We start from the raw sequence: 27,393 nt of genomic DNA, 5'->3' as shown, positions 1-27,393 counted from the left end.
TGTGTGCGTGCAGTAGAAACATGAAGTTTGAGTACATTGAACGTTGGAGTGTGTTGGCACTGGGTTATCGTGTAAACCTGTTGTAAACTGTCTCGTGTAAACTGGGTTGTCATGAAACCAAGCGGAAGATACGACATGGAACATACTTAGTCTGCAATGCAAACATGTAGTGGGCTGGTATCAAGAAATTTCATTATATTCCTAGAAGTGTTCTTTAATATGATTTGGAAAATCGCACCTATCTCAAGTAGAACAAAAAGATTAAAAAATTATGCACGTCTTAGATTCAGTTATATGACTTGGATTAAATCGGGGGTCTTGTGTGTATTAATGGTGCTCTTTTATGCATGGGTGTTCAATAGCAAGATCAAGTATTTTGAAATGTTGGGTTAATGAGATTAAATCACGGCTGAATGGATGATGCACAGGTGGTGACATAATCCTGAAGTCAGATAACTATGGTGGAACTAAGCCTGTATATTAATAACACATGAATGCTTTATCTACAATCATCTTTCCTGGAAATGAGGTTTAAAAATAATGTAATTGTGGAATGCTAGACATGTTCTGAAGTAGCCGATGGCAGAAAACCAGCTGAAAGAGACGAGACTATAATGTGTGTTTCTAAAAGGAACTGTTCCCTACAGTGTAGGGACACTGACATTAGCAGGTGTAAGAAAGAGCTCCGTGGTTGCTCTTGTCTAAACTGTTAATGTAGGAAAAATTGGCATTTTTGGAGCAGTAGCTATTCCTTCTGTCAGGTGTACTCAAAGATATATTAACCCAGAAAGAGAACATACTCTTAAAATACTAAATTATGAAAAGTGACTAGAAGTGCTACGTTTTGGCATAGGATTTGCTCCTTATTGATGACACATCATATTTGTTCTGCTAATAATGTTTATAAGTATCTTATACAGTTGATGTTGAATCTGAAAGTAGAGATGGGTTCTTAATTACATGTCTGCTTATGAGTCAAGTGAAAGGAAGGTGACAAAATGCCCTTAATTTTATTGATGGGACCCTTTTCCTTGTACAAGACAGGCTGTGGAGAGGGTCAGTCCTGTTGCTGGAACCCAGTTACTGGTTTCGCTGGTGATTGGCCTCCCTTTGCCCTGGCAGCACTGAATGCATTTCTGAGGGCTAGATAGTATTAATATTTTTGATGCAGTAAACAACTGTGATGGCATGGACAGAGGGAGCAGGTCTGACTGTGAAACTATTACATTCTCTATGAGAGAGGAGACATCTGCAACTTAAGAGCATACAGTTTTTGTGGCTGGTCAGCAACACCATAGTTAAGGCTGTCTCAGGAGTTCGATCTTAGTATGAGAGTTACAGTAACGTGTTCCTTTAACCTCAGCTCATCTGTGCCTGATCCATTTACGATTAAGTAGTTAAGCTATATTTTGAAAAACAAGCAAAAGTAAATTACTTTCTTACCCATTGTTGAAGCCTTGACAGCAACACATGTTTAATTCAGCCATACCTTTTGATTGTAGGGGGAAGAGTAAAAACGTGGAAACGGAGATGGTTTATTCTGACTGATAATTGCCTGTATTACTTTGAATACACAACAGTAAGTATATATTACAGTGAACTTCGTTTGTAATCAAGATATTTAAATGGCTAATAATGTGATATTTTCCTAATTTTTTAGGACAAAGAACCTCGAGGAATTATTCCGTTAGAAAATCTTAGCATAAGAGAAGTTGAAGACCCTAGAAAACCAGTAAGATATCTTAATAATTTTTTTTTAAGTTAAGTAAACCCTATAGAATTCAGAAGTAGTGTTAAATTAAGATGTTTGTCAGTTTTGTTTTGGTTTTTAAATTTGTTTCTTCATCTCTACCCTCCAGAACTGCTTTGAGCTCTATAACCCCAGTCATAAAGGTCAAGTAATTAAAGCGTGTAAAACGGAAGCTGATGGTAGAGTGGTGGAAGGCAACCATGTAGTGTATAGAATATCTGCTCCCACCCCAGAAGAAAAGGAAGAGTGGATTAAATCTATCAAGTGAGTTTAAAGTCTTAAATGTCTTTCAGAAATGAAGTGTAAACTCTTTCCAGAGTAAGATACTAAGAGAATTTGTATTCTAACCTGTTTGAAGAATTCTGATGTCTCAATGTCCTCTAGGATTAATGACAAGCTACGTGGGGTTGACGGATCAAGACACGAGTCTGTTACTGTCTGGTCCTAAGGAAGTAGTGCTACTAACTCAAATGAGGAAAACATGAAATTTTTTTTTAAGCAGATGTAAAGCCTTGCGTGAATTGTCTTGAACCCTGATTTTATTAGCTTCTTACTTCACCTAATAATTAACTTTAGTGACATGTATCTTAAGCATGTTCACAGTGCAGCTTTAAACTTTCACAGCCTGACTTTATTTTGGAAGGTTTATAAAGCAGACCCGCAATTAAAGAAATAAATAGCGGTCAAGATGAAGGTATGAACTCTTAACAAATCACAGCTGAATAACATCTTTTTCTAAAGAAATATTTGTGATGCTTAGAAGTCAACCATCCATTATCTTATTAAGAGTGTGGAGTCATCCACAGGGAAGAGAACAAAATAGTTTCAGTTTTCAAAAACAGATATTTGTTAACCAAACGGATGGTTCCTTTTTTCTCTTCTAGAGCAAGTATCAGCAGGGATCCCTTTTATGATATGCTGGCAACAAGGAAACGAAGAATTGCAAATAAGAAATAGAACATGAACAGCAACTTGTATACCTGCATCAACATATAAATGAGCATACGGTTGAGTGATAATGTAAAAATTGGACAAACTAAATGAAGACAATAACTGTAAATTTTATATATAAACACTTCACTATGATGTAAAAACTTGGCAAGACCTTTCAGGGTAAATAGTTATTGGCATGTAATTTGAAGTAAGCTTCAGATCCCAGAGGATGACTATAATGAACTTAATTCAACTGAAAACATGGAAGCCTTGTTTTCACTTACATTAGTCACAACTCCAGCTTACTTGGGTTGGGAGGGAAGGAATTCGAGGCTAATAGTAAAATGTCCCATACCTGTTATTTGAGCGCATTTCCCATAAAAGGAGGAGTGATTATAAGACTTTCATCTCTCACTAAAATGCAGTACCAAAAGTGGAGTACAGCGTGATCTAGCACTTAATTTTTTCTTTAAGCAGAAATCCCACAATCTCAGTATGTTTTCAAATCTTGTGTGTTTCACAGTAAATGAACAGCTGAATGCAGCTTTCATTTAGGATTTGCTCTCCTTCCTTTATGGAAATAGCTTTTCTTCTTCGGAAATGCAACTCGGTGGTAGACTGGCACCTACGTGGTTAGCTAGTTGTGCCAAAGGGTTTGGTTGATATGCACTGAAGTATACACAGGTCCCAATGGCAAAGGTTTGAGTCTGGAGCCATGACACTAATTACAGATGTGGTTTGACATTTGCCCGTAGGCTAAAACTCATTCCTGTCTGCTCATACACTCACAATAAGCAGTAAGATTTAATGACTGGTTTAATCTGCTTTTTATATAGTAAGATCCTTCGTACGTTTTAGATATGTTGTAGTTTAATTAACACTAAGTTACTACTAAAAGAGTAAGATGACAGGGCTTGCATGAGTTTTTAAAGAGGAAAACCAGGAAGGTGAAATCTTTCTGCAGGATACAGCCCTAGAGAGTTAAGCAAGCAGGATTCATTCCTTTGCTTGATAACACACTTTGGACATACCGAAAAGTTCAGTATTTTTATTGCATTCTTAAAGGCGATTTTTCAGATCTGTGCTTCAGCAGTTGAAATTGAAAAAATGAATAGACAGCCTTATTTTTACTTTAGAAATAAAATCTTACACACTGATTACCTAGAGTAACTAAACTCCCCCACAAGCACGTGTCTCTCTTTTTTTGTAATTTGTGGAAGATCTTTCTGTGGTCCTACTGATAGTCTTTCAGTAACATGTAAACTGCTATGGCAGATTCTACTACAATGTTTTTCTATTGATCGTGCACTTACCATTCTTAAGTTAAAGCCCCTAATTCCACAGCGGGGGCAAAATCTGGGTTTTTTTGGACCCTACTGCTTCTGTTAGTACTCAGTTTTTCACAGACATGTTGAACCTGAGCCATGCCTACTGTGCCAATGAATGCTTTGGACACCCAATACATTGTCAAAGCAGTTTTGCTTGTTGGAGTTACAGAAGCATCTCTGGATACATTATAGGGAAATGTGCTGCACTGATGAAACCACAGACTTAGTAAGTTCTATTTCAAATCTCCTTTTAACTGTAAGGGAGAGTGTGTTTCATTGTTCCTGACTTACTGATTTGCCTGGTTTTGCATGGGGTGTCAGCCTGTGAATGTTTTGCTTTATTGTATGTTTGCAAAAAAGGCCGAGAGGAAAAGAACAAAGTAGACTTTTTTACACCTTAGATTTTCCCCAGAGACTGTGGAATTGCAGTCTACTTGGATGGCTGTTCAAATCTGAGTACTTTCAAGGGAGTGAAACTCAACTAAAGGAGGTAGAATCCTTGAATAAGTATCAGTGTGGGGACATGTTTGCTTAATGGAACACATTTAAACTCTTTATAGAAACAAATTAAGTTGTATGTCCTATGTTTGCAAAGCAGCATGATTATAGCATGCTGACATCATTTGTCTTGAGTCTTCTGTTCCACAACTCCCAAGCTTTGTTTTCAGCCAATGCATACATCAGTTTTAGCTTTGGACAAGTAGATTTGTAATGCAAATAGTGCTAAGCCAGAATCAGTGGTACTAATGAGTGTAAAGGTGAAAAGCAGCAAATAAATTATTTCTGGAGAAATGTGAGATGACAAAAGCATTAAAAAGTCATGAAGCACTTTTGTATCAATTCTTATCTTCTGAAATATCACCTTCAAGAAAATCTATTTATTTAACTAGGTGAGGATGTCTGCCTATAAGCATGAAGGAAATGCCTTGAGAGTTTATTTGCTGTATTTAGTTTGAAGTTCTTATATCCGGCAGAAATACTTATTTAGAGTAACATGTAACTGAGGATATTATAGCAGGAAATATATTATTTCTTAGCATTAAAATGCAACATCTTAAACAGCTCTTTGTGGTGCTCAATATATCTATTTAATTTACCAAAGCTAATGGAATAACATTCTTGTGTGTGATATTTGATTTCAAATGTTCTTTGTAACAGTATTAACAGGGAGTGAAACTGGCCCAAAATTTCCACTGGCCACGAGGCCAGTAAAACAAAGTGGCTTGTGAAAGTTTTGGCCAAATTAGGTACTATCCATGAGGGTGAAGAAAAATCTCTCGACCTTTCCCTTTTTTATTGGGCTTCAAGTCCAGGGGTGGCTACTAAGACTAGCTGCTCGGTGGCCTAAAGCAGTGTCTGTTATGGTTTGGCCATGCTGAGGAAAAGTCCTCTGGGGACAACAGACTTCTCCCTTCCTGTTGCACTGAAACTTGCATTAATTCTTCAACTCTTTGTTTTTAACATTGCCCTTTACAACTACAGGGGCCAGGAAGAGCCACTACTGCTTCTGCCATGTGCATGGCTTCGCACAGTGTCTAAACCATTTGGCCACTAACATCAGCCACGTTGCCAGTGCAATCTAGGGAGAGAACTGTATATAATACTTAAGCTCAGCTGGACTGACTTAAATTTTACAATATCTGATAAAATAAGCTCTACATCACTTAACATTTTGAACCGTTTTAAACTGGTACAAAACTGAACCTTTGTAAACTGAGCAGCATTTATAATGCTTCATATATAAAAACAATGCATATTTTTAAGATTTATTACATATCTATGTAGATATGCTTGCTGGAAAAGCTAGGTCTGTTGTAGACCAAATGCTACAAATTAAGACTTGTGGCTTACCAGTTTCATTTCTATATTTTCTTGGAAAATGTTTCTAGCTAGAGTTTAAATATAAAATGTAAATACTGTACAGATATGTATTGATATAAGTATTTACTTGGTGTACACAAGTGATTTGCATGACAAATACTCTGTATCAATCATTGTTAAAAATGTGATGTCCTATGTAAATCCACTGCAATATTAATGTTTTCATTTATCATTAAGACCTGTTGCTTAAATCTGGAGATTTTCTCAAAAATAAAGTGTGAAACTATACTATTGTATAGCTCCTCATTTACCAATAACACATGGGAGGCATTTTTTTTCTGAGAGCTTAAGTTTCAATTTTACAGCATAACTGCTCTTGTAAGTAAAAGGCCTCTTTTCCCTACGTTTAGGCACACTGATTTAAATTATCAGGTTTAAGTTTTCAGAGAGAAAAACCTTCAACTGCAAAATAGATTGTTTCAGTAAAGTATGCTACAACTATGAGTGCTGTTCCATTAAGAGATGGTTTCCCTTGAGAGCCACCCTAAATTAAGGAGGTATTTTGTCAGTTCCCTTCCATGAGTTTCAGTCAGATGTAAGTAGGGGGCAGAAATCAGATCTCTGCTCCTCAAGTAGATTAATTAGACCTCCCCCAATTAGTAATAGCTAATGCTGCTGCAGTTGCCCAGTTTGCTTTCTCCATAGCTCTGTCTGAAGCTGTCAGAAACTGCCCTCCCTCCAGTTACTGCTTGTTATCTACTTCAGGCAGTTGTTGCTTCTGAGGTACAGCAGTCAACACTTCAACTTTTATACATTTATGTCGGAATTACTCATCAGACAAAAGACAAGACACCAAATCTTGGAGCTAGAGGACAAAAGAGGAAAAAAAAGCCAGATACAGGAACGGTATGTGGTTTGTTTGTCATGTTACTTTATGTAACTTCACATAACTGTTGCCATAGGAACATTATGTACACTTACGTACACTTATGGTTTGGCTTTATGGTGTTCTCCATGTACCAAAATATTACTTTAAGTATTTAGTAAAACATTAACTTTGCTCCTTTCTTTTTTTAGTGTCACACACAGTAAAAAGCTACTGCTGAGCTTCCAACCTGTTGCCTGGTTTTGGAAGCTTTTAACTTCAAAGGAGAAAGCCTTCTGCATTCTTGTCTAGGCAGCTGAAGTCCCAAGTTACTTATCTTCTCTGGGTCACACCGACAGCATCTTCTCACCTACCACTGAAAGGAAGATCTGATTTCTTGAGTATCAAACACACTCTGAAAGCTGTCAATTCACATGACATATTGCATGTTAAATAACTCAAGTAAAACTCAAGTAAAAATCCATTTTAACTTTGCTGTATTTATATACTATATAAATTTTACATGCTATATATTTACAGTGGGGCAAGTGCTTTTTATCTTTAAAAAAACAAAGATCAAACTTTAGACATCTCTGAACAACACAGCTTGTATAAACCAGACAGATTATTCAGATGAACTGTATTTAATACAGGTTCCCCACTCATCTCCTGATGCAGGACCAGTGAATAATAAGTGCATCACAGTTTGATAGCATTTAATAATAAAAATAAAAATCACAGTATGAATTTGTCTGTAACTAGACACTTTAGAGAGACAAAACAGACAACTGAGACTTAAGACAAGTGACAGTATATTAAGAAAATGTAATAAAAACATATGGAAGAGTTTACAAATAGTCTTGAGAGATACATTCAGAACTGCATATTCGTTGTTTCACAATGTTGAAAACCAGCAGATTTTCTTCAGATCTTGAATATAACTCAAATGTGAAGTAAATTAGTTTCTAGTGTCAGACATCACGGAAAAAAGATGACGCTCTTGCAAAGCTCTAGTTGTTTGAGAGCTTGTGAAATTTTAAATAAGTCTTTAAATTAAATATACAGACTGTCAGTTGCAATTTTTATAAGTCCTGGTCACTCTTGCACCAGATGTCTAACTTGGAGTAACATTACATGAATAACATAAAGTCAACCTGAGTCTGTAATTAAGCAGCATTTGAGATGGTCTATTCCAGGGCATTACCTCACATGAGTGAGATATTTATGTGGTAATTTACAATGTTCAGCAGTTGTAAAAAGTTTCCACCCTTTTGGATTAGAAGTATATTTTAAAAAAGAAAGTCTCAAGTTAAAAACTAAAAAAAGTTCTTTCATGGTAAAATTCTGTAGAGAAATGTTAAGCACCACTTATGACTGAATTTTGTCTTGATGGTAATTGTTTCGATAATAGGTTTTGATGGTCAATATTGGTAATGTCGGGTTTGATGGTCAATATTGGTAATGTCGGGTTTGATGGTCAATATTGGTAATGTCGGGTTTGATGGTCAATATTGGTAATGTCGGGTTTGATGGTCAATATTGGTAATGTCGGGTTTGATGGTCAATATTGGTAATGTCGGGTTTGATGGTCAAAAGTTGTCGGGTTTGATGGTCAATATTGGTAATGTCGGGTTTGATGGTCAAAAGTTGTCGGGTTTGATGGTCAATATTGGTAATGTCGGGTTTGATGGTCAAAAGTTGTCGGGTTTGATGGTCAATATTGGTAATGTCGGGTTTGATGGTCAAAAGTTGTCGGGTTTGATGGTCAATATTGGTAATGTCGGGTTTGATGGTCAAAAGTTGTCGGGTTTGATGGTAGGTTTAGTTTGAGTAGTGAAGGCTTCCACCAGTAAGCTCCACAGCTGAAAGACAAAAGGAAGCAATGTCACTCCCTGTCGTGACATTCAACATAAAACTATGTCTCAGTGGTTTGATTTCTGAAAGAGAAGTCTCAAACCCGCCCACAGCTCCATCTGCTCTGTCACTACAGGATCCAGCTGACTCGAGAAGGTGGCTTCCTCACAATTAAACTGACTGCATTTCAGTTCTACGCTAACGTTGGTGAACTCTACAGAGTGTTAGGACAAAGCTACCTGCTTTAATAGCAAATGGTAGACCTGAGGTAAATTAAATTTTGTTGAAGTTTTGCCTAGACAGCATCCTTGTTTTACTAACAATCTTGTGGTCAAGCTGACCAAATCTTACAAACACAAGCCTTCAGAAACTTGCTGGAGAGAACATATAGGAGTATAGAAAATTAACTGCTTTAAAGCTGCTCTTTCTCCCATTTTAATCCTTAGGAATTTATTCAAAGTAACATGAGTCCTGGTGAAAAGGCACAACCTAACAATTCTTTCTCAGTTGTTCCTAGTCTGTCCCTGGCTTTGAGAGGTTCAACAATCTAAAAAGACAGTGCTGAAGTGGCCTTTTTTGAGATTAGATTCCATCATTCAGAAAAGCCTACTTGAGACCCCATTTTTTTAAAAAAGATTGACCTTCCACAAGATGAAGCTAATTAACATCCATGGACTTGATGAAATACTAAAATTCTCAAGACTTAAAAAATTGCTTTTCACAGCCCTCATATCCCTCTTGTGTTGCAATCAGTGTACCAAAGTGGGGTACTGTCATCATATTTAACAAAGAACATCTTTCACCCACATAGCCTGGTAATCTTAATGCCCCTGACCTGTGTAATGAGATGCAAGACATTTACTTTCTTACTATACTTTTGACTGGTTTAGAAAAAAAAACCAAGTTTGCCATCTGCTGGCTGGAGAATTCACTAAAGCCAAACCAGTATTAGAGCAGATGCATTTTCTTCTGGTTCCTGATCTATCAGCTAGAATAGACACAGTTTTAGTGCAATAAGGATTATTTTGACATTAGTGTCATAAAAAAAAGTATATTTTTACAACAATAGTATTTGAAAGACCTCAATTCAGTCCTCCTTCTTAAATTCTCCTTGTTAAAGAGATAAATATCATATTAAGTTTTACAAGAAGAATGTGTGAACCTTCAGCTTTCCCTCCATACTGTATTTTTAGAATAAAACTTTTGGTTGTCTATGTCCTAAAATACAATAATTGTTTTTCCACAAATGCACTTTCCTCTTCGCCTTAAGCAAACTTTTCAGTGCAAGAATCTACTGACTGGCAATTAACTTCAACGGGGAAACCACATGAAATTTTTGGAAATTAAAATCTATTCTAAGATTCAACTTCTCCAAATTGTGAAATGCATTCAGCTGTAATGCAATTCTTCTGGTTTTTATGCCAGAATGACATTTTCAACACCAGGCTATTAATGAACAGGATTGTCACTATTAAACCCAATTCTTAAATTGTGGGTACATATAAAATGTAGAAAATTTGGAAAAAAACCCTTGCTTTTGGACAGGGAGCTCTCTTCTTCAGGGATTACTTATCTATAAGAGTAAAATAGGTGGTTGAGGGTGTTGTTTGTTTATTAAAATATCTGAGTAACCAGGACTGTCTTTATGTCAGATAATGGGCATTTATGAAGGTTTTATTTTTATAATAAACACTTCTGTTCAGAAAAGTTTAATGGGAAATGTCAAATTTGATTTTAGATGTTGAATTTGTTCCAGTGTGCAATCTTCTTCATTGTATAATTCTAGAGCTAATTAACTTAAAACACAGTATCTACTGAGAGCCCAAGTCAGGGCTATGACAAGCAACAGCAGAGTTGTGTAAATTCAGTCAGGCACTCAAGCTTGTATTTAGTTTTTATAAGCAGCACCAAACTGACTTTTTAAATATTAAAAATTGGGAAAGAGCTGTTTCATCATTCCACTTCTCTGTATTTTTAAGCCTATACTAACAGAAAAACACCAGAGGTAAATAAAACAATAGCGGGAATCGAACATACTCTCCAGGTATTAAATTGCAAAGCGTCCTCTGGAGGACTAACAACTGTGCTTTGAAGGCAGATCTACATCTGAAACCACAGTATTTCAGTATTGTCACCAACTTATGTTACTTTGAATAAGCAGGCAGCACTGTTTGTATGTTATGAAACAGCTGAACATAGTATGTTATTTAAATCAATTACTCTGGCAGTCTTTTTTAGGAAGATGGTGCTTCACTACAATATTACTAACAACCTGGAAGGCTCATGTCACCATCTTCCATCCTGGCTACTGAACCTCCTGTCTATGTACTAGATTCTTTTTCAAGATATAGCTGCCCAAGGTTTTTTTTCCTAGTTAGCTGGACTGAATTTAATAAGGCATCTTGCATCTCTCCCACTTGTTCACCACTTAACCATCAGACCAAATTAAAATCACTTGCCCTTCAACCCCTTCGCAGTTTTATTTCAGACTTTCTTTCCTAGCAGTCATTTAAAAATAGGAAAAAAAAAAAAACCTATCAACTTTTTTTTATATTAATGCAGGCTGTTTGGGAGCCACGATAGAAAGCAGAGATTTCATCACACAAGCATTTAAAGATTGTTTTAAATAACAACGTCTATGTGAATAAAAAGCAGTCCTGCAAACATTCTGTGGTCCCTTACCTTTAACATACTCGGATGTGATGCAGCTGTATTTCTTGCTTTCACCTGCACCATCCTTGTAGGGTTGCTTACTGCCCTGGTTTCTGTATTGCTCACATAAATAGCCACCTGGAGGACAGGATTCTTCCCCCTTCTCCCGTGTTTTCTTCTGGAAACGATCATCTAAATATTCCAAGAAGCCTTTCAGTTTCCTGTCGTGTTTCTTCTTCTTCTTCTTTTTCTTATGTTTGCGATTGTCATTGTCAGAGCGGAGCATAGAGAAATCCAAATCACAAGGTCTGAGGAAACATGCAAGTTAAAAATAGAAAAACAGATGTGGCACTTGATGCATATATGAAACATTATTTATTTTACCACAGGTGATGACTTGCAGCATGTCAGCTATTTTGTGGGAACTTCTGCCCATCTAACTTATTTTAGATGCAGCAAACTTAAGCCCTCAGACTGAAGGACAATAGGTCCTGGTTTGTACACAAATCATTAACAGGGGCTAGTTGTGGAATATGTGGAATTAAACAAAAAAATTGTTGCAATCTAATCAAGAACGGTGTGCAGATGCGATTCTAACTATGTGGTCCAGATCTAGTGTTCTAAAACAATTCAGCCTTATCTTTCCTATGACCTGACCCCCAGCCAGATTATTCTATATAAATAACTTGGAAACAATGAAAAAAAGGCAAACATGAGAAACACCCAGAAAAGAATTAGGAAAAAATTGCTGATTATGCAGGAATCCTCGCTTACATGTAATCCTTCTCTCGATGTTTATCTTTGGACTTCTTTTTCTTCTTGACCTTCTTATATTTTTTCATTCTTTGGTCATCTATCTTTCGGCATTTCTTTTCTATTTCGCTTTCGCTTCCGCTTCCGCTTTCACTTCCGCTTCCGCTTCCTTCTGTGTGGGTATATTTTCTTTTGAGACTTCTTAGTTTTTCATTGTTCCGGGAAGAGTCCTCGAAATTTGAATGGGTTGATACAGGTGGAAGTGCATGCCTTTCACGAGAATATTTTTCAGACAGCTGCTGAGGTACTGAACAATGATGTAAGCTTGCTCTGTGGCTGCTAAAGTGATGTCCGTCTTCCTCTCTAGAGAGTGCATTGTGAGACCATCTGCTTTTGCAATGATAATCCTTATGTGACCTGTTATTGTAAGCTTGACTTGATTTGTCAAAGTCTTTATCACAATGAGAGGACCTTCTCTCTCTACCATCTCTTGTTCCATGAGCAGAATAATAATCATTGTAGTATCTGCATTTTTCCCATCTCCGTGGTTCATCTTGATAGTATCTTTCTCTGCTCCAAGTTCTCTCTCCTTTGGAATAATAATACCTATTCCTGTCTTGTTCTGTTCTTTCTCTGCTTCGGGATCGATAACGAGAATATTTTCCTGAGCTTTTGCCATTATTTGGACTGTTTCTGTCATTATGGGAAGATCTGTACTTGCTTTCATTGCAATATTCCTGCTTATGACGATTTTGCTTGTTTGTTTCCACACTGCGAGAGCGTCTGCTCTTGTGGGAATAATCATCTGGTTTGCTTCTGGTTTGCTTCTCCTTCTCTTCAGTGTCCGAGTTTTCTCTCCTCCTTCGGTAGTGCTCTTTGTCAGTTTTTTTAGAGTCATATATTCTTTTCTTATGTTTTTTCCTATGTTTATCTTCTTCACATTTTTTATTATTCAGTCCCTCATCTTCTCTAGAAAATTGACTCTCCAAAACTTTATCCAGCTTTGTAATAGAAGAGTCATTAACAGGTGGTACTGCTACATAGTCATCAGAAGTGTCCATTGGATCTTGGCATTCATCGGTAATATCTAGAGATGCAAGTCTACATTCAATGTCACACTTTAAAGAGGAAGTTTGCCCTAATTTCTCTCCGCTCTCAGGAGACCCTTTGATGTACAAAGGATTTTCTTTTGAAATGAGTTCAGGTTCTTTTGATCTTCTTGGTTTGTCTTTGTCTCTACCATCTTCATAGTCACACTGCCCAAGGAATTCATCTTCAGTGTCCAAGGATTTTTTCCTGACCTTGTGCTGCCCATTGATATTGAGTTGCGCATTATCAGCTTTTGTTATAATACTTTCAGCAACTTCTTCTTTGGTAGAAATGGTTTCAGAATCTGATTGAGTAAAAAGATTCTCAACCTCACAGCTAAAGTTGGAAGGAAGCTTCCTGGATTCTTCATAGGCAAACAGTGCTTCCATCACTACAGTTTCCATAAGAGCATCATTCTCAGATTTCTGAGGTCCAGGGACACTGCACAAAATAAAACCACATTTTTCACTTGAAAAAGTCCATCTAAAAGATGAATGTTAGGAGTAAAATCCCCTTAATTAAAAAATCTGGTGGCTACTGCAAAACTCTGAAAGACATTCTCTTTAGAAACCTATTCTTACACCTTCCTCAGCTCCCAGAGGAGGTTTTTCTTCTCTTGGTTCTGCAAGTACTGCATTAAAAACCCCACACCCAACACATCTGTCTCCCTGTACTTGCTGCTCTGAATCACATCAATAGGCAAAACCACTATATTTGCTCTCCCCCCAACTAGAAAAACAGTAAACACATGGATTTCCCTCTCTCCCCCACATGGGAGAGCAGATGGTGGGAATTTACATTCACACATCCTAGGATGGAAAAAAAGGGAAAGAGGAATAGAAAAGTATTCCAGACAATGGAAAAAATACAAAAACATTCTATGAAGAAACCAAAGTTTTCCAAAAGGCATCTCCCTGCATTTAATATCAGAATAATATATGCTCAGTGCTGATGTTTGCAACACTAGATGTACATTGTGGAATTCTCTGTACTGATTTAAATCTTTCTATTAAATAGTATTAGCAGACAGGTAAAACAATGATAAACCTGTACGAAATCTGGTTATGAAATCTGGTTTTAATCTGAGTGTACTCATTTTACCTTATTTCCTCTGACAAGCTGTTCAGCTGGCTGTATGCGAGAGATTCTAAGATTATTTCTTGAGGAATTGGTGACAAAGCTACAGGCATCTACAATTAAAACATAGAAGTTAACAGAAAGTTAACAGAAAAACAGAAATAAACAGAAAAAATACTATCTTTAGTAGAAAACTACTGTTTGCAAAATTTCTACATTAGATGTTAAACATGATCACTTTAAGTTATATGTGCTATCCCTATTTTGCACATCACCCCACTCACCGCCCCCAAACATATTTACAAAACTTATGAATATTATCACAGCTGAACTTCTCTTAAGTTGACATGTTCTCGTATGTCAGCTCAGCCCTGCAAATTCTAATGGGATAATAGCACAAAGTTTTATGATGAAATTTGTGCTGTTTTCTCAGTATTTCACATGAATTAGGAACATTACAATGTTTCTGAATACCAAATACATCATAGGTGAGAAATTCTAGATGGAACAAACATAACTCACTGGTTCAAACAATCCATTTGTTTTAGAAAAGAAAATCTCAGAAGGTTTAACAGGTTGGAGTTGGCAAGTGGAATCATCAAGTTTCAGTCCATTTTCTTTAGATTCATTATCTAAACTAATAGCACCATTTAGTGAATCATTTTTTGGCAGCTCATGTTGGGATCTTTCTTCTTCAGCATTCTGACAGGGAGAATGGGAATTCTGCAATGTATGGACCACCTTTCCAAGCAAAATTCCATTAGCAGATATTATGTTGCAATTCTTTTTAAACAAGCCCTTCGACTCCTCAGATCTTCCTGAAGATTCTGCACCGTAAGGGACAGTGTTATCAGAGCTGAGTTTAGGATTTCCATTCACTGCTGGCTCAACAAAAATTTCATCAGGAACTTCCTGTTTGGAAACATTAATAGCAAATGACATTGTAGATGCATTTGAGGTAGACTCTGCTGCAGTAGAATTTGTAAATGTGGATGAAGGAACAGGCTTGCTTAGATCCTCATCCTCCGCAGCACTAGGACAGGCAGGTTGTGACACAGTCTGACGGGCAGGCAATTTGTTGTGAATACTGATAGTGATCTTCTGGTTTTTTGATGGGTCTGTAATTGAAGGCCTGGCAATTGCCCAGTTTTGAACACAAGCTGTTGGTGGAGCTGAAGATGGCCTTTTTAGAGTGACACCAACAGTATTTGCATCCTCTTTTAGGGGTCCATTTCCATTTAAACGACTTGAGTTCTGTATTTAAAAAGAAGAGATTGCAAGATGGGTATGTGCAAATACACAGCATCTAAAGTTTTAAAACATGAAATTCTCCTACTAAATATTTCTATAAATTGCCTCAACACCTAAGAAGAAAACATACCCCCCTTCAAAGATAAATCTAAGTCCAACAAGTGTTCAATTCCTGCTTTTGGGTTACTGCATATTGGTATCAAATGAGCATTATTTCTGAAACCCACCCAAACATCTTAACATTGAAAGCTATTCCCAAATAGATTTATTTTCCCCTTTAAAGATTCCCTGAAAACACTGGAATAATTGTTCTGGTACTCAGGAACAAGACAGTTTGTTTTCACTGTCTCAGCTAAAGTGACACTGATGCGGGGGGTGGGGAAAGCTTTATGTTTTCTAAAAAATTATTTAAGCGTTAATTGACTACTTATATTGTCTCAGAAGAGTAGTTCTCAGTGCTTTAGAAAGCTGAGTTGGAAGTATTAAGTAATGAAGTAGCATGGCTGCACAATTTAGGATTAGCCACTGTTTGAATAATGCTGGCTGTAGCATGAGGGCTGTGAAGAAAGCTGCAGTGTGGGAGGGAAAATAAACCTAAAAATGCTAAAAAACAACAACAAAACCTATACCAAAACCAAAAAACAATATCAGCATGGTGCCCCCCTCAAGTTACCTTAATCATATGAGGAGGCAGTCGTGGTCCCATAAATCCAGTCTGCTTACTGTTGGCCCCCCGCTGACCAAGGAATGAACGGGAATAAGACGGTGCTGGTAAGTAGAAAGCACGGTCTCCGAGTGTCAAATCATAGCGCCTTGGGAAAAGAGCAGTGATCGTAGTTTAGAGCTTTTCTTTCAGCCTATTATTGGATTAAACCCCATACTATAATTTTATAGGAACAGTTTATATGACACAGAAGACATGTACAGAAGACTTAACCAAGACTACAAACTGAAAATTAGATAATGGTCTTCCTACAATGACTATCCTTTTCAGAGCAATAACTCATCCTTACACCATCTGTGGCGTTAACTTCTCCTCTTTTCTAAATTAGCCAGCTAGAGAGAGCAGATATAGAGCAACGTACACAAGTGCAGCAATTTAAGGCCAAGCAATGAAAGATAATAAATGACATGGGGAATTTCAGGTTAGACGGAACTGAATTATACAAACAGTAATCTTTTCCAAGGACAGAAAGAAAAACACTTTAAAAGAAGAAAAATATCAATAACAAGAAAGTAACATATTCGGAACGCATTTAGTATTTGTTATTACCTGATATAAAAAAGTACGTAAGCTTGCTGATTGAGAACTGTTTTGATATCAGAAAGCTCTACTGAGGCATCATTCATTCGATACCAAAGTCCATTACCGGCCTGCAAATAAAGACAACAATATCTTTAGATGAATTGCATGTTTTCCAGATGACATCACAGGTAGAACACTACAGAACAAAACATACCAGAACAAATCAAACCAAACATACAATGCAACCTCTTCCCCTAAACACAGTGGTTACCAGTAACATTTTAACTTGTCAGCAGATTTTACCCTGTTAGAAATCAAGCTGATATCTACCTTTATGAAGCAGAGATAGTGTCCAGCATTACAGTTGAAACCACTATGTACAAGAACTGCATATAAAGCATAGATGAGTGGTTCTCCAATTGACTGGGACATATATGCTCGAAGATCCAAATATTCAGGATATTTTACATCCTAAACACAAACGAAGAAGATTCAAAAATTATCCTGAAATACTTCAGGGAATAGCTCAAGAAAAACACCTCTAAAAACACAGCCTAGGATGATCTTAATATATTTAAAAGAAATATATAATTTAAAAATACCTATTCTCATAAACAACATTTAATAATTTAAGCTGCAGTGAACTGTCTTCTACAGAATTAGCTCTTTAAGAGTAAGGTATATTCTTATGGTCACACGGGAACTTTATTGTTATTAAAAAAGAAAGAAGAAGCCACAGTTGTTATACTGACTTTTCTCAGACTATAGTTATTAGTCTATACTTATCGCCTGCAAACGTTAACAACATTTAAAAGAGTATTCATCTTTGGAAAATCTCCCATTCCGATAAAGTGCATTACAGCTGTAAATATACCTTGTTGATCTTTCCACCTGTAAAATTTGCAAATCTTTTCAGTGATATTGTGAGAACGTTGGAAGAACGATGTATCGTATATCTCTTTGATGCAGGAACCATCTTTTTACACCTTAAAAACAAGCACAGACAAATGTTTTTCCCCCTCCAAAAGTCAAACAAGTTTTCATCTCTTGCACATAATCTTTACTTGCATAATATGTTTTTTCTTTTCATAAATCCATACACTGCATTTCAGGTTTGTTAATAGAAGATAGCAGGATATAAGAGGATATAAGCTCTACAGAATAAAGGATTTAGAACATATCTTTTGATAGCCAAACAAATGTCTGAACATGTATGTTTGTTATGCCGAAAACGTAAGGCTTCCCAACAACTCCAAGTGAAGCAGGACCAGGAATTTCTCACTAGAGCGCATCAGCAGAATGTGAGGCAAGGTAGTATTTCTTGTTATACTAAAGTGGCTATTTTGAACACATGTCCTGAATACATTCTTTCAACTTTCTGCAGCAATGCCAATACTAGAAGTGGAACAAGAGAGTCTCCATCCTCAGAACTAGAAACTGCAAGTAATTTCCAAAACGGATCATCTATCAACATAAAAAAATTCACTGGAAGGAAATAGTCATTCTGCAGGAGGGAGACATTGGACAGTACTAAGTTCTCACGTGCTGGGGTTGTGTAGAAAGACACTGAAACTATCTTTGAAACAAAATTGTTAACTGTTTGTTGCATTGCACACTCAAAGGTAAGACCTACAGAGTAAGCTGTGAAATTCAACCACGAGCACAAAGACTGCAACATGTCAGTTTGCATCATCAGGAAAAATACTGTTGATAGTTAACAAATAGAAAGAATTAAATAGCCTCTTTCCAAATCTGATGTCAAAACACAAGACAGAAAATTCCAAACTGATGGAGAATGCCTATGAACAAAAAAGAGATCCACCCAGAATAAGCAAAAGAGAAAAAAAAAAAGGCATTTTATAAAATTCTATGAAACTTGTAATTAGATACAAAGTTTTGAGGCAGTAATCTTTATTAGAAAAATTCGAAAAAAGGAAAACGTCAATTAGGAAAAACTTAGAAGTAGTAGAATAATTTACCAGCAATGGAAAAGATACCGTACATATGCTAAACTTTTCTTTTTAAACTCACAAAGACTGAAACTTCTGGTTTTATGTGTGACTGAACTGATCATACTGCACATTAATGAAGGATCATGCAACTGAGATGTGAAGTGCTTATTACAGTTATCTTACTCTTCCTTGACCATGATCTGTCAACTATGAGAATCCTTCATATATTACATGTTGCTTGCTAGGATCCACAGACTATAATGAACCTGGGATTAAATTATTGTAATAGCCTATTGGATGCTCTTTTATTCAGTATCTGCATTCAAATGTACTAATTAACTTACAGTTTTCCAACAACAAAAAGCAGGTATTGCATTTTTCATTTAGGAGGATCAGACAGGAATGTTACAGAACTGAGCCTGGCGGCTTTTGCTTTTCTCAGTTTATGTTTGAATAACAACTTGTTCTGCCAAAATCTCTCATACAAATGTTCAATGCTCTTACATACGTAGAAACATTTTACATATTGACCAGCAATAGGACATCGTAATTTCATATGTTTTCACTAAGCATAGATTAAGCTTAGGGTGACTCATTTCAGGCAAAGGTAGTCCACAGGTTTTAAAATTCAAGAACTGTGCAAGACATTGTTCAATGAGCCAGGCAGAGGTTGCGAATATTAATTATCACTTAGTCTGTTCACATTCACTGAGACCCAATCTCACTTTGTTTCACAGTGAACACTAGGACCTTCAGGAAGCTGATGTTGCTTCCCACCCCAAATCGTTTTCCTTAGCTCCGTGCTTCAGCTCACTGCTACTTATGGCCATTTAAATATTTCAGTGGGCAGATTCACACTTATGAAGACCGACAAGCCCCTGTGTAGACAGTATTAGGCATAAAAGTCTAACGTGAGGTAATAGCTACAATTCTTATATTTCCAAATATTCAAAGAGAAACAAAAAAATTACTCACTACAATACAAATGTATTATTTTCTAAGCTTTGAATAATTTCAGTGTATTAGTTATATAAACAAAACTAAATGAAAGAACAACAGAGCTGTGTCTCATTGTATTATTTCTACATGAAGTCAAAAGATAATTTATGCTCTCAGTCATGCAATACATTAAACTCATATCCTGTATTAAGATGTAATTAGTAATAATCTTACTTGCTGCACTTATAGCTGTTTTCGCCGTCAAGTTGTTCTGGCTTCACAAACTGCTCTAAGGCTTTAGTAACAGATGTAACCGCCTGAATGAGTAAGAAAGTAGAGCACTAAGTCACTGGAAATGCAAAATTTCAAACACTTACTAGTAGTTACAAGAGAACCTTGCTAGTTCATACTTAAGTGACCTACTGTGAACTAGCAAACACTGTGAAAAAGGAGGCAGAAACAGAGTTACCTCATTTGAAGATGATTCTACTTTGAATTAATAAATTTTGCAATGCCACAGAAAGCACCTGTGATATGCTTTGGCATCAGTAATGAGAACAATCAGTCTAACAATAGATGTACATTAAAGTAGAATAATCAAGAAGTATGATAGTATTACTGTTTGTGTAGATACAATTATTATTATTCCAGCTTAAATACAATGCCAACATGGAGACCATTTACATGGCTTCCACAGAAGAACAAAGTCTAATCCACTCCCATGCACCACCAAGCTCTTTTGTTTTAACAGTATACGTTTTCAAGTAAAATGACTTAATTTTAGAAAGCGCTACAAGTCTTTACACATCTTGACCCATATTCACAAAACATCTTACCTTTATATCCAAAGTAATATCAAGGAATGGCTCATATGTATCTGAAACCGCTTTGCAGTTCAAGCACTTGACTGGAATCAAAATACAAATGCTTAGCAATATGTGAAATTTAAATTATTAATACATATTACTTTAGTCAAACTACAAACTCCTTTACTACAGACAGACAAAAAGACACAGACCAGTTCAAAACACAGTGAGATTTTTAAAAAGTACCTCGGGATCTTAGATAGCCTCCGAATATCTGATAAATAAGTGTAGTGGCTTGAGATGATCTGTCCAATCTGGAAATAAATTATAATCAGATCTCAGAAGATTTAAGGCACCAAGTTAAAAAGCAAAACTGTTTGAAGAGTTATGAAAACCAAGGACATAGATTTTAATTTATGATAGTAAATAAAGGTGTAAGAGGGGCTAGAGAACATTGGAAGTTAATTTGTTTATGCTTACTTGGTGCTTCCATTCAAGCATGCCTTCTGCAAAGCGTCAACGGTGAAACATAAGAATTCATGGGCATCCTCTTGACTACCAAAATGGAAATGTTTTCCTATTCCTAATAAATAAGAAGGTTATTATATTTATCTCATATAAAATGAAAGAAACATCATATTTCTAAAATCTCTCTTCTTTAAAGTATCAAAATCATTTATACGCATCAAATAATTATTTGAAAAATTTAACAACATCAAAAAATAAAACCATCTGAAATGACTTACTTTTAAGGCCATTAATAACAGATGTCGGCTTGATGGCACTGTTAGAGGAGCAGAGGACCTGGTTAATGTGAGTCTCCATGGTACACATCATACAAAAACCTTCTTCATGACCTGAAGAGTGAAAAAAGAAAGCATCCCAGTCTAGTCAAATATACATTGCTATAAAGAAAAATCTAAAAAAAAATAATAATCTTTAAGTTATAGGTACAATGTCCACTCTCCACACTACATTGTCTTCTCCTAAGGTGTCAATATCCCAACACTGTTGTGACATTTTATTATGCAGAACTGTACAGAATAAAAATGTCAATTAAGTCTGTATTAACTTGCATTTTCTGATGAGAAACCTAAGTAACTATTGCAATATCTTTTTTTTTTTGCAGGCTGACAGGAATGTGAACTCCACAGACTGCAGAAGACATGAGGAAACAATATTGACATTGATGATACAGCACTAAGAGAGAATGTGTGTTATTTTCAGCACACTGCTGTTAGGTGAGCTGCATGAGAGAGCTAAGAATCCTCTGGGAGAAAGGAAAGATAAGTAATGCATGTATTAGTATTTCTGCCCTCCTTTATTCAACAGGATTCTTAACTGAAATAATTTTTATATATGGTAAGAAAACACAATTAAATTTCTAGGAACAAATACTAAGACATCAGACTAGAAAGCATACAGGTGCCTTTGTAAAAATACACATATATGGATACGAAAAGAGGCTCCTAGGCTTAAATAAATTAAAGTATAAAAGCAAAATTCAAAGAACACAAATTCAAGGGTTTAAAAACCACAAACTTTTATTTTGAATAAAATCAGTCTAAATTTTAATACAGTCCCACACAAATTTATATTTGAATTGATAAGAGTTAGCTCGTAGTGCTTTCTAGGATGTTGGGGTTTTTTTAATGGGTCAACAGTGAATGTATCAGTCATCGCAGTATCTAGGCGGCGAAGACTAAGAATCTATGATGCCAACATCTTAAATTTTACCACCTTTCTACCAGCAGGAAACCCAAATGCCAAATGTTCTTTGAACTCCTTACTTTACAAGGCACCTCACTATTCAAATGAAGCAAGAAATTATTCTTTTTTTTAAGTTTTATCATGGTGCATTACATGAACAAATGCACTTTATATGCAATTCTGAGCCTCCTGTTAATATAATCATAGAACCACTTTCCTAGGTTGGAAGAGACCTTTAAGATCACATTCAAAGCCAGCTTCTACAGATAAAATAAGACAACTAAGTTTTCGTCACAGGATCACTTGTTCTTTCACCTTCAGAGCTGTCCAACAGATTTATAATAACGTTAGAATGTACTCACATGACTGGGTGTGTTCGAGGGAAAGCATATAATTGGCAAGAGGTGGAGTGTAGGTCAAACACTGCAGGGTCGAATTGAGGAAACAGGTGTTGCCAAGATTGTGCAGGCCCACTCCAACGCTTTGAGTCTGCTGCCAATCCATGCAGATTTTCTCTGGCGGAAAGAGTATTCTTTGCGGTGGGGCGATTCCGTCATTAACAACTGCAAGAAAATTCTATTTTAGAAGAGATGTATTGTTTCTGTTTTAAAAAGGATATTTTAAAAGTAGCATTCTGCAGGAGCACCTGGAAGAACAGCTATACTCCAAACACAAACACATAAGTCGCACAGTTTTAACACTGCCACTTGAATTTGCTGGTCAACACACTGTTTTGGATAATAGTTTATTCAGCTGTTTTAATTCTTCTAATGCAAGACAAACTACCACTCTGATTTTGGTAACTATTGCCATCTATTGCCTTTAATCTGATTATTAATTCAATTATTTTTTCCTTATCGTAACTTAAACCATAAACTTACAATTATATACTAATAAATATAAGACCTAAGACAGAAAAATAAGCAAGTAGCTAGCACAGAAGGTAACCCTATAGACATCAGATCTCTTCCTGAGCAGTGTTATCATTCAAAGACTTGTGAATAATGGAAGCCATGAATAGCAATGGTAAAATGTACTTTTCTCTGCATAACAGAAAAGACCTGGGTAAGTCTGTGTATTATAAAAGGCTCCCCATAATTGATTGTAAATAGATCAAAACTAAGTTACAAATAGATTGTAAATAGATAAAATTAAGTTTTGCAACAGGTCCCTTCAGTTGCCTTAGGGGATTCTCAAAATGGAAGCCTACCGCTGAAGTCTTTATTTGTTGTAGTCCCATTTTATAGCAGAGCAACAAGCAAGAACTGAATTTTCTACTTTTGTTTTTAAGAAAAAGGGGGCAGGACAAAAGACACACTTACCTAGGTCTCTTTGGCCAAAAGGTTTAGATTTCTGAGAGGATCTGCAATAGATAGCACTCCCGGGTCCTTTGTCTACAGAGACCTTGTTCGTATCTTCTGGAGGTGCTACCCGGCCCAGATTGGCAGCGCGTGATGTCATTTTTTTTGAACGGGGTGCCTTGGATTTGTCTGATCGTCTTGACGATGATTTTTTAGAGTTTGAAGATTTCTGTTTAACTATTGTCATTGTTCATATCTGTAACAGAGGCAAAAGTTCTGGTTGACATAAGAACGTCAAGAAGCATTCCATAAAGAAAAGGAGAAATCCTGTCACTTAGTCTCAAAGAAATAACTTGAAGAACTAAGTAAGACTGATTAAAAACCAAAACCTGCAACCCAAAACTAAACACACAAAGCAAAATTTTCCATCAAAACTGTATCAATATTACTCTTAACTTCTGCAGAGCTGGTGACTGGTGACATTTCTTACACTTTCATGGGATTTTAATCCATTACAGTTATAAAGACTTTTTTTAAAGAAAAAAAAGGAGCTGTGAGCAGTGGCACATTCAAGTTCTGGCCTGTTAAGATCCAGGAGGAGCTGTTTGGCCCATCTTTTCACTCCTGGGAATCACACACCTCAGACACAGAGGATGGGAGATAGCTCTGACAAATCTTGGGAAAGGAGAGCAAGAAAATACTTGTAAATTTATTTCCACCTGGGTTTCTTCTGCCCTTCCAAGAAATATTTGTTTGGATACAATTTTGGCAGCAGTACTTGTGATATTTCGCACCTATCACGTTTACAACTCTTACTATCAACCAAAAAGCATCTTTTTCAGTTCTACTTATGTAAAGGTGTACATTTTTCACTGGCAAAACCACAGAGGAACATAAGCTTCAAAAAGGAAATGCCAAACATAAGAGAAAGCAAACCAAACCCTCAGCCCTCAAGGCCAAAGGCAATAACTGACATTAAGTCCTTTTTAACATGCTGATTAGGTTTCAAGATGATACATCTTTAAATATGTGTAATTGTGTGTGCATAGTAACCTGCTGAATAATTACATAATCAATTATCAATTTCTGTATTTAAATTTTTGCTACTATCCTACTACAGCACTTAGGATCTTTTTAAGTTTAGAAAAACTGTAAACTTAACTGAGGGTTTAAAGCACAAGCTGCTTTGTTATACTGAAATAACTGAGAGAACAAAGCATAAAGCAGTTTCAGATTTATGGCACAACTTGATTGCTACTGATAAAACTTAAGGTAGATTAAACAGAGCACAGTAAACTTCTAGTCCCACAAAAGAAATGTGCAAAGCCTTTAATTAGATCCTTTCCCCTTTAAATTTTCAATTTAAAATCCACTCAACACACATTTTCCAGTTCTGAGAAGGTAATACACAAAAGTGGAAAATTCTCTCTCATTTCACTGAGAAATGAAGACATCCTTGTCCATTTGGAAGACTAAGATGACAGTTCTTGGGCTCAGTGATTTTCAAGTAAGATCCTGTCTTCAAACTGCAGATACCAGTGGCATCTCCTTTTTCCAATTAAAAGGGAAAGCGTTTCAACAATGTATTTAAAACATATTTGTGGGACAAAAAACAGAATCAAGACTGTAGCGAAAGGCAAACTGAAGAATATTATCACAAAAGAGCTTTAGTGTTATATTGACCAACGTAAGCCTTATGCGTTTTTTAATTTTTTGACAACCAAGTGATACATCACCAGATACCAAGCACTATACAACAGCAAATATCAACACTAGTAAGAATGCACCACTTTTTCAAAATATCTCAATAAAAGTCCTAATTTGAACATAACATCTCTCTGACAAAGAAGTACAAAAACTATAAACACTGTCATTTCTTCCTCTCCCATTGTTCAACATACATACAGATTCTGTTCCTATACCACTGCTGAACATAAATTTACACTGTCATGTGTCTTGAGTGTTATTTCCCTGTGCGGATGTCCTAATAGACTTTTCCCAGTGTAATATTGAAAAGTAAAACAGATAAAATAGTTACTTTCCTCCCATTTGGAGTTTTGCATGAGCATTATTTAGATTTTTTTCATCAGTCTCATCACAAAACGCATCAGTTATGACTTGGATCTAAATATTTACATTTGGTCTCCACTTTGCATACAAAGCCACAGCTCAGGAAGATTTTATACAAGATCCCATTCACAAAGCTACGTTTAACCAGGGAGATGGTTAACCAGGTGATAATGCATTTACCTCATTACAAAACAAACATTTTCAGCAGCGATTGTAAAAAAATTACACACACAAAAATACCTAGGTAGCAATAAGGAGCGATAGAAAACTACTACAGCGTAGATACGAAGCCGAGGCACGTTTGAATCTCTAAATTACAAACTACACTTCCACCCTGCAACGCTACGGTAAGCAAAAAAAAATAAAGGAAGTGAAGAAACACTCCAAACACACACACGCCGCGCTAGTTTTACCTTCATCAAAAAATAATCCAGCCAGAAGCCAGGAAAGGCGAAATTAAGGATGGCTTTACCCTGCCCTGGAAGGCAGCGGCGGAGCGAGGCGCAGCCGGACGGTGCCCGGTCCCTGCTCCCCGGAGCTGCCCGTTGCGGCCGGTTGTTGTGACGCCGCCGCGTTCGGGAGCCGGGGCCGCCGGGGGCAGCCCCAGGGGCCGCCCCGGGCTTTACGACCAGTGCTAAGCTTAAGGCGCCGACCCGGCCACCTCGCGCCCCACCTTTCTGAAGGGGTTCGGTTCCTGAAAACGTTTTGACACCGGCAGTAAAAGGCGGCTTTCACGGACAGGCACAGCCCGCCTGCCCGCAACATGTCCGCGCTCGGGAGCGGCCAAACACACGCCCAAAACAAAACCGACCCCGACTACAGCGGGCGAGGGAGGGCCGGGGAACGGCTCTGAGGGAGCCTCCGCTTCGCCTCACCCCCCATCTGACGCCGCGCTCCGGCCCCGCCAGCGAGCCCCGCGGCCCCACCAGCAAGCTCCGCGGCCCCACCAGCAAGCTCCGCGGCTCCCCGCCCGGCTGGGGGCAGGCCCAGAGCCGTGCTGTGCCGCCTCAGCGCCCGCCCTCCCCGCCCCGGATTCACCTTTCTGGGCCCGAGCCGGAGCCCGCGTCAGCGCCCTGCGAGTCGTCCGGAGGCAGAACCGCCACTGGGATGGCCCCAACGGCGACTCCGTGCCCATGGCAACGCGGCGGGGCACGCGGTGGGGCACGCGGTGGGGGGGCGGGGACCGCCGGCGGGGGGGCGGGGAGGGGTGCGCGAGGAGGCGGCGGCCGCAAGGGGAGACGAATCGCACCGGACCCTCGGAGCGGGAGGCGGCAGGCCCGGCGGGGAACAACCGCGGGACTCGGGGCAAGGGGCTCCCGGTCGACCCTCCCGCCGGCACCGGGACGAGGGGAGGCAACGCCGAGTCCTTGCACCGGCAGGAGGAGGAGGGAGAGGCGGGCACCGGCGGGACCCTGACGGAGGCGGCGGGCGCGCAGCGGAGGCATCGCGCCGGGCACCGCCACCCCGCGTCGCGCCGGGAAGGGGCCGGTCCCGCCGGCCCAGGGGGTGGTGGCGGCGGCGGGGCTGGGTCCCTCCGCCGCGTGCTGGGGACGGCGCCCCGCCCCGCCCGGGGTCCCACCCCCTCCGGCTGCCCGCCAGCCAGGAGGGCAGCGGCCGAGCGCCCGGCCGGCGCCCCGGCGGGGCGGGGTGGGCTGAGCCGAGCCGGCTGCTCCCGCCGGTCGCTTTCCCTTCCCTTTCCCGGGCCGGCCCCTCCCCCCCGGCCCATTGATTTCCAGGCAGGGAGACGCACGCGGCGCTGCCGGGCTCCGCCAGGCCGCCGCCAGGCCCGACGCTTCCCCCCGGCCCCATTACCTGGCTCGGCCCCGCTTGACTCGGCGCTGCCGGGTCCCCCTCGCCGCAGCCCCCGCCTCAGCCCGGCCCGCTCCGCCTACTGTTACAGCCCGTCGGGGAACAATGACGTCCCTCCGCCGGCCTCTTGCATCCGGGGCCCGGCGCCGGCCGGGCAAGCGGGCGGGGGGAGGGAAGGAGGCGGCGG

General features: G+C 38.5%; 2 protein-coding genes across 3 annotated transcripts in view; one reads left to right on the top strand and one right to left on the bottom strand.

Moving 5' to 3' along the window:
• CYTH3 (cytohesin 3) overlaps window positions 1–6,120 on the top strand; it is a 53,804-nt gene extending 47,684 nt beyond the window's left edge. The window contains exons 10-13 of the mRNA XM_074886092.1: window positions 1,503–1,579; window positions 1,661–1,732; window positions 1,860–2,014; window positions 2,635–6,120. Coding sequence (XP_074742193.1) covers window positions 1,503–1,579; window positions 1,661–1,732; window positions 1,860–2,014; window positions 2,635–2,707 — 377 coding nt within the window. The 3' untranslated portion in view covers window positions 2,708–6,120. The remainder of the gene's footprint in view (window positions 1–1,502; window positions 1,580–1,660; window positions 1,733–1,859; window positions 2,015–2,634) is intronic.
• A 1,057-nt stretch (window positions 6,121–7,177) lies between these two features.
• USP42 (ubiquitin specific peptidase 42) lies at window positions 7,178–27,240 on the bottom strand. 2 transcript variants are annotated; one of them, XM_074886214.1, is made up of 17 exons: window positions 27,210–27,240; window positions 23,349–23,583; window positions 22,389–22,589; window positions 21,063–21,173; window positions 20,797–20,899; window positions 20,563–20,630; window positions 20,347–20,417; window positions 19,745–19,827; window positions 17,494–17,605; window positions 16,950–17,090; window positions 16,647–16,747; window positions 16,047–16,185; window positions 14,645–15,376; window positions 14,147–14,235; window positions 11,978–13,486; window positions 11,234–11,511; window positions 7,178–8,559 (listed from the first exon to the last, which is right to left on the bottom strand). In XM_074886214.1, exons 2-17 carry the CDS (start codon window positions 23,572–23,574, stop codon window positions 8,519–8,521), a joined length of 4,005 nt encoding a protein of 1,334 aa, XP_074742315.1. In that variant the 5' UTR covers window positions 23,575–23,583; window positions 27,210–27,240; the 3' UTR covers window positions 7,178–8,518. The 2 variants fall into 2 exon arrangements, with proteins under 2 accessions (XP_074742315.1, XP_074742314.1); XM_074886213.1 differs by lacking the exon at window positions 27,210–27,240 and adding an exon at window positions 25,811–26,049.
• Between the last annotated feature and the right edge of the window lie 153 nt (window positions 27,241–27,393).

Source organism: Strix uralensis, chromosome 16, assembly GCF_047716275.1.
Source record: "Strix uralensis isolate ZFMK-TIS-50842 chromosome 16, bStrUra1, whole genome shotgun sequence".
Classification (NCBI taxonomy): domain Eukaryota; kingdom Metazoa; phylum Chordata; class Aves; order Strigiformes; family Strigidae; genus Strix; species Strix uralensis.
The sequence above is the reverse complement of the archived record's forward strand: the minus strand, read 5'-3'. Positions and strand labels throughout refer to the sequence as shown.

Excerpts from the sequence above, each read along its gene's own strand:
- USP42 (XM_074886214.1), bottom strand. The coding sequence starts at position 23,574 with ATGACAATAGTTAAACAGAAATCTTCAAACTCTAAAAAATCATCGTCA. Across the intron at positions 14,236-14,644 it reads CAAATGGATTGTTTGAACCA|ATGCCTGTAGCTTTGTCACC; the intron begins GTGAGTTATGTT and ends TTTTAATTGTAG. Across the intron at positions 13,487-14,146 it reads AGCTTGTCAGAGGAAATAAG|TGTCCCTGGACCTCAGAAAT; the intron begins GTAAAATGAGTA and ends TATTTTGTGCAG.